The sequence below is a fragment of the Calidris pugnax genome, unplaced genomic scaffold (genome assembly GCF_001431845.1).
Source record: "Calidris pugnax isolate Ruff unplaced genomic scaffold, ASM143184v1 scaffold902, whole genome shotgun sequence".
NCBI lineage: Eukaryota > Metazoa > Chordata > Aves > Charadriiformes > Scolopacidae > Calidris > Calidris pugnax.
Window position 1 is genome coordinate 1 of NW_015091552.1, and position 7,119 is coordinate 7,119.

Sequence of the window (7,119 nt, forward strand, 5' to 3'; positions counted from 1 at the left end):
CTTTTGCATCCCGTTGCTCTGGAAAGGAAAAAAAAGAAGCAATGAGTGATCAGAGGGGAACAGCTTCTCATCAAGCCTGCAACCACAGGAGTGGGCAGATACCAAACTCCTCCTTTTTGGGATGTGGGAAAACACTCCCCAGACCCTGTGAATGTTTCCCTCCAGCCTGGTCCGGTCCCAAAAACTCTCCTTAGAGACTCTGGTCAGAGAAGAGGGTCCATCTCTGCTCTTGTGTCCCTGAAATGCCCACTCCCGCAGGCACCTCCCCACTGGGTTTGCCCAGACCCAAGGGATGCAGGGATGGAGGGGATGGGATAGCAGGGAAGGGGCTGAGCACAGAGTACCCAGTAGAGGACACGGAGCTAGGAGGAGCTCACAGAGACTCACCCAGTTCTGCATCTCGTTTCCCTGGAAAGGAAAAAACAAAATCAATGAGTGATGAGAGGGGACAGCTTCTCACCCCTTCATGCAAGCAGGAAGAGCTTGGGCTGAGTGCAAACTGCTTATATTTGGGGAGTGGGAAAAGTCTCGTCTCCTTGGCTCCTGGTGGGATAGGGGGCTCCCTGCCCTCCTATCCCCACCCCACCCACCCAGGCACTCTGCCGTTATCCCTGACTTAAACAGAGACTTAAGGATCAGCCTGATTTAAACTCATTCAGTACACATCTCCGCTTCTTCCCATGAGCCAGGACACCTCCTGTGCCCAGTTCACAACCCAGGGCTCTCCAGTCCCCTTCTGGGCTCCAGAAACCAACATCAGTGACCAGAGAAACAGCAAGAACCATCCAAAGCCACCTCCCTCCCAGGGGGATCCTTTCTCAGGAGGCTTTGCTGGTGGCAGGGACCAGAAGGACTCACCCAGAGCTCTGGACTGCACCACTGGATAGCAAAGGCAGAGGAAGAGAAGGTCAGGAGAGAAGCTGCTTCACCCCTGGGACCATCCCCTCAGGGTCTCTTGGATCTTCCCGCCAGCCAGATGCTCTGCCCATGCTCCCTATTCTCCCACCCACACGCTGTGTCCTTGTCCCCATCCTTCCTTTGCCCAAAGAGCTTCTTTAACGAAGGCAAAACCTGTTCTGACACAACTCTGATGTTGTTCTGCGTACATCCAGACCTCACTCAACCCTGAGCCCCCACAACAAACTCACCTTTAATTCGGAAGAGATAAACAATGACACCAAAACACATCACTAAAAGTAAGAGGAGCACACCCAGAGCTGCCATCCAGGGACGGGCATTGTGGAAAAAGGGAGCTGAGAAACAGACAAACACCAGGAAATGGCCTCATTTTACATTCCCTTGTGTGAGGAGAAGAAAAAACCCAAAGCAACCACAAGCTTCCAATTCCTCAAGTCTTGTGCCAGGAGCCCTGGGCTCAAGGGGACATCCTCCTCCCCATCCCATGGACATGCCATTGCTCCCCTGAAGCACACCAGGGTCACGTTACCTCCTGCAATAAAACTCACCTGTGGGTGCAGCCCATTCCCCTTTCCCACTCCCCACATGTTTCTCCAGCCCCCCAAGATTAAACCCCCCCAAACAGTTCAAGCAGCATGGACAACCCCAGCCCTGCTGCCATCCTGTACCTGCCAAACAGCGTGGCCAACCCCAGCCCTGCTCCCACCCCGTACCTGAGATGTGCAGGGACGACGCCTGCTCCTGATCCAGGCGGCTGTTCCTCACCACGCATGACACGTTCCCATTTTCCTTCCCTCTCACAATGACGACATCTTGGATCTCAAAAAGGCCCCTCTCATCAGGGGAACGTCTCTGGGAGACCGAGGGGAGATGCTGCCCGCTGCCATCCTTCCACAGCACCTGCGGTGACGGGTACCAGCCGGCCGATCGACACACCACCCGGATGCCTCCATCCTCGTAAGCCTCCAGAGAGAGGAGAGGGACAGAGCCCATGGCTGGGGGAAGAGCCCAGGGTTGCCCTGAGTTAGGGATGGACCCAGCTCAAAGGCCATGACCCAAGCCCATGCCAGACACATCACAGGATTCTCAGGGAGCTGTGGGGCTGGCCACGTGCTTCTCACACCACCAAACCCACCCCAACATCTGCAGGAACCAGAGAGCCCTGATGCCAAATGACCTCAGATCTCCCAAAAAACAGCCCAGCAGAGGAGCATTCAGCAGCTGCACTTCAGTGCCTCAAGGCAGGGTCTCTGCACCAACACTGCACCACAAGGACACCACAGAGAGCTAAAGCCACTGTGTCTGTTCTTCTTTGCCCCAAAAACACCTCCAGGACCACGTGCATGCTCCGTCCTGGGCAGAGACAGATGGGAAGAGACCCCTCGCACCCAAACAGCTTTCAACAGCTCCTGGCCTTCAGCACTGAATGGATGGATGTCTCTCCTGGAGAGACACAGCAACCCAGGGACACCTGGAACATCCCCCACAAAACACCAAAGCAGCCACAAACCTGCCACCTCCAGGTCCACTGTAGCTTCTCCATAAGCGGCAGCATCTTGCACAGTGCAGACGTACTGGCCATCATCAGACGGTCTCAACTCAGAGATTCGTAAGTCCAGGCTCCCACTGGAGAGGCCATCTCTGGCCAACTCTGTCCTTCCAATGTATTCCTCCATCTGTGCTCCATCAAGGTCCTCTCCGTTTCGGTAGAGGTGCATCGTTTCAGAGAACTGGTGCCTGATCCACCTGATCTCCAAGCTCCGAGCATCCATGCGTGGAGACAAGTGACATGGCAGCACGACATCCTGCCCCACGGTGGCAAGGAGAGGTCGGCTTGGCCCCACCACTCTGAAGTCCGCTGGGTGACAGAGAAGGACACAGAGGGATGGAGATCGCACCCAGGTTAATTTACGGGCATCGCATGGGAAGGGGCCAGCTTGGTGTGAGCAGTGCCCACTCCTTCCTGCAGGTGTTGCTTTGCCCTCCCCATGGCCCAAAGACCCTGGAGAAACTGGAGAGGGAGCAGGACTTGAAGGAGAAGGAGGTTTCCTGAGGGTGGGAACTTCTCCAGAAAATCATGATCCCCCACCCCAGCCCAGCCAGGCCCGGTAGAAGGGACAAAAGCTTTGGGGGAGCACCGCAGGATGGGACTGAAGATGTCCCAGGGCAATGGACATATTGCATCACGAGACCAAGGAAAAGTGACAGCCATCTGCAGCCGAGCCCTGGGCTCTGCTCCTCCTGACCCACAGCACCTCTCCTGAGCAACATCTGCCACCCAGAGCACGCTCAGCCCCCCAGCCCTGCAGGATCCCTACCTGATCCCAGCCGCAGGAGGTGGAGAGTCAGGAAAGGACTGAGGAGGACCCATGGGCTTGAGGGGAACCCCATCTGTGGCCGGAACTGGAGAAGAGGATGGGAAGGGAGGCAGAGGGAGGGCGAGGGGGGGTTACAGCCGCCACAGAGGGGATGGGGAAGAAGGGCTGAGGAGGCCCCATGGGCTCGCGGGGAACCCCATCTGTGGCCAGAGCTGGAGAAGAAGGTGGGAAGGACAAGGGGGGTTACAGCCGCCGCTGAGGGGATGGTTAGGAAGGGCTGCACATGCCCCCAACACCACTCCAGAAATCCCACCATGCCACCTGCACCCTGACGTCTGAATGAACCCTTGGTCAAGGGCAGGACAGGATCCCCACATGGCTCCTGGTGCTGCCCCTGCTCTGCCCCACTGCCCTCCCCAGGATTTACTCTATGTCCCTTACAAGATTTTAAGTGATATTAAATATTGTACATTTCTTACAGAAAGGAAATTCACTCACCGGACCCATACAAGCTGCAGGAGGAAGCAGACAACAGGATATACACAGGGTTTCACACTTCCCCTCGCTTTCCGGATGCACACGTTGGGGGTTTTGGGGCTACCTTCAAACTCCACCCCCAGTGCTTGAAAACATTAAGGAGCAGAAAAAAAGTGAAAAAGGGGAAGAAGGAAAATTAGGTCCATTTGGCTGCGAGAAGGTTAAGGTTAATTTAGAGCTTGGTTGTGATTTTTGGACCTGGTGGAGGAGCCCAGCAGTGTCTCTGCAGCCCCACAGCAGCCGGGAGCTAGTGGGGAGCCAGGGATGAGGGGAAGGTAGGTTTGGGGGACTTTGAGTGTCGAGACACCCAGCTGTGCCCTGTCCCTCTGCCCTGTCAACTTGGAGGCCTCAGAATTCCCGGGGAGGACGTGTCCCCTGCTGTCCCCAATGTCCCATCCACCTCCATACACAAAAGAAGGCCTGCGGGGGGGTGCCCAGCCCCAGTTCAGCTCCTAGCTGTGGAGCAGCAGCAGTGAATCACCATTGTAATAAATCCATCTAAAATAGCTGCAGGATGGGAAATTCCCTTCCACGGTCATACGTTTCCTCTTCTGCTGCAACTAAAGGTACTCTGGGACAAAGATGCTCCCACTCATGGACCCAATAATCCCCCATATAAGCAAAAAAAAATACAGCTGCCTTCACCCAGTGCCCAACTGGGAAGGGAATTGGGTACAGAAAAAAACAGTTTTCTTAAGAAAAGCAGCATGCGGCACAGGAGGATGCTCACGGTGTCAGGCAGAGCCCAGGGGATGCAAGGTGTTCCAAGGGGTTGCAAGAGGTTCCAGGGGGGTCCAAGATGGGTTCCTGGGGGCTGAAGGGGTTGCAAGGGGATCTGAGGGGATACAAGGGGTTCAAGGTATTCCAAGCGGGGTTCTGAGTGCTACCGAGGGGATCCAAAAAGATCCAAGAAATACCAAAGGATTGGAGGGAATTGGAGTGGGTTCTGAGTGGAATCTGAGGGGATCCAAGAGGTGCCAAGGGGTTCCAAGGAGTTTCAAGGGGATCCAAAAAGATGCAAGAGGTTCAAGGAATCCAAGGGATCCAAGGGGATTGAAGAGGGTCAGAGGGGATCCAAGAGGTTCCAGGAGGAACTCAAGAAGCTCTAAGGGGTTCCATGGGACTTCCAAGAGGTTCCAAGGGGATCCTGGAGGGTCCATGACGGTCCAAGAGTTCCCTGGCCCCTGAGCATGGTTTGCCCGCAGGCAGCAACTCACTCACTACCCCCCTGCCTAATCCCCCACCAGGGGGGAGAGAAGAGGGAGAAAAGAAGGGGAAAACACCTCGTGGATTGGAATAAAGACAACAGTTACAGACAACAGTTACTAGAGAAAAAAATAACATTATTAATTGTAAAAAAATACACAAAATACAAGGATACAGCACGAGTTGCCCTTCAGAACCTGAGGACTGATTGCCCAGCCCAGCCCCAGCAGTGATGGAGGGTCCCAGCCCCCCGGCAGCCCCTGTTTCTATCCCCAACACAACATCAGTGGGGTAGAATATCCCTTTAGCCACCTCGTCCTGACTGCGCTTCCTCTCAGCTTCGAGAGAAAGCTGGAAAGGCCCCTGACTGATGTGAACATTTCTCAGCCATGTATATAATCCTGTGTGATCAATGGCATTCTCACACTAAATCCTAAACGGAGCAGGTGCTAGAAAGAAAATTAACTCCATCAAAGCTGAAATGAGGACACCCCCCACTGCCTGGAGTCTCCCAGCCCCACAGGGGGACCCCACAGCAGCCTCTGTCCCTCAGTCCCCCTCTGGTCCCTGGGCGGGGACAGGACAGAGAGGGACATCTCCTGCAGGGTCGAGGAGAGGAGAGTGGGGAGTCTCTGGAGAAGGACAGGGTCTGCTGGAGGCTGTGGTGGGGATGGAAGTGGGGCTGAGGGTCTCACGGGTGCTGCCCCTGAGGCACAGCTGGGTTTTCCATGTTTCCACCCAAAACCAGGGCCGCAGGGTCTCCCCATGGAATGAGGCTGGTGGGAAACTGAAGATCTCACCCCCAGTGTCAGCGTTGAGAAACATCACCAGCCCCTGTGTGCAGTCCAGACAGACACAGATCCTCCTGGGCACTGGGGACAGGGACAGGACGGTGCGAGGAGAGGTGAGAGCCCTGAACTGCCCTTCATACCCATCAACTGCCCAGATCCCTTCTTCAGGGCTCAGATTAAAAACCCTCTTCCTCTCCACGGATTCATTGGCCACTCCAACACCCCACCATGAATCACCTCCCACTTCCTCCTTCACCTCCACCTCCCAGCAGTACCTCCCCTCCCAGAACCTCTCCTGGCCCAGCACACAGCGCCAATAACTAAATCTCTTGGGGTGGTCAGTCAGGTTCTGGCATGCAGGTCCACGCTTCACACTTCTCAAATCCTCTGACAGGACAAGCTCTGGATGAGCCGTGTTTGGATCCAAGGTCACCATATCTGCAGGGGACAGGAGGAGCAGGAGCATCAGAGCTCAGTGCTGGGCAGGTTTCACCCCCGACCCCGGGGCCAGGAGGGACCCAATGGGGCAGGACACTGGGCATCTTCTTTCCTCTTCTCCATCTCCACTATGGGGATGGCCCCACCACAGCCATGGCCAAGCTCAGTCCCATGGGAAGAGGCACCGGCGCAGCTGCAGCCCCAAGGGAGTAGCAGGATGGGGAGAGGAGCTGGTCTGGGCAGTGGAAGGGATCTCAGGGGGAGATGGCACCTCTGGGGCACCACGGTGTAATTCAGAATGGGGTGGAATGGCAAGAAAACAGGGGTGAGATCCAGCCCAGGGCCATGGACCGGGGGGGTCTGAGTCACCAACACATCCGGGCATGGCCAGTCCCTTTGCTGGACAGCCCAGTTACACCTCACAGAGGGAAAGGGGAGAAGAACCACCCATAAAAGAACATAAAATAAATTATAAAATTCCACATTTCCTGCATTCTCAAGAGGCAAAAACTTTCTCCAATCTACAAGGAAAGACAAGAGCCAGTCACATCCCATGGCTGGTCCCCAGTGGCTCTGGGAAGAGGAAAGGGTCCATCCCTGGTCTGGAGATCTCAAGCTGCTCATCCCCCTGGGCACATCCCCTTGCAGTTTCCCTGGATCCAGGGGATGCAGGGATGGAGAGGACAGGCAAGAGGGGAAGGGGCCGAGTACAGAGAGACCAGGAGAGGACACTGATGTGGAGGAGCTCACAGAGACTTACCCAGTGCTGCTTTTTGTTGCTCTGGAAAGGAAAAACAGAAGCAATGAGTGATAAGAGGGGACAGCTTCACTCCCATGGTGCAAGCAGGGAGAGTCTGGACTGACCCCAAACTCCTTATGTTTGGGGATTGGGAAAAGTCTTGACTTCTTAG

General features: G+C 55.4%; 1 protein-coding gene across 1 annotated transcript; it reads right to left on the reverse strand.

The window, feature by feature from the left end:
- Positions 1 to 387: 387 nt before the first annotated feature.
- On the reverse strand, positions 388 to 6,066 carry LOC106899840 (butyrophilin subfamily 3 member A2-like; the record flags this gene model as incomplete). The annotated part of the gene is made up of 7 exons (XM_014961764.1): positions 6,046 to 6,066; positions 3,735 to 3,858; positions 3,237 to 3,321; positions 2,429 to 2,776; positions 1,632 to 1,913; positions 1,149 to 1,253; positions 388 to 408 (listed from the first exon to the last, which is right to left on the reverse strand). Coding segments are annotated over exons 2-7 (850 nt in total), but the record flags the coding sequence as incomplete, so codon positions are not given.
- Positions 6,067 to 7,119: the final 1,053 nt, after the last annotated feature.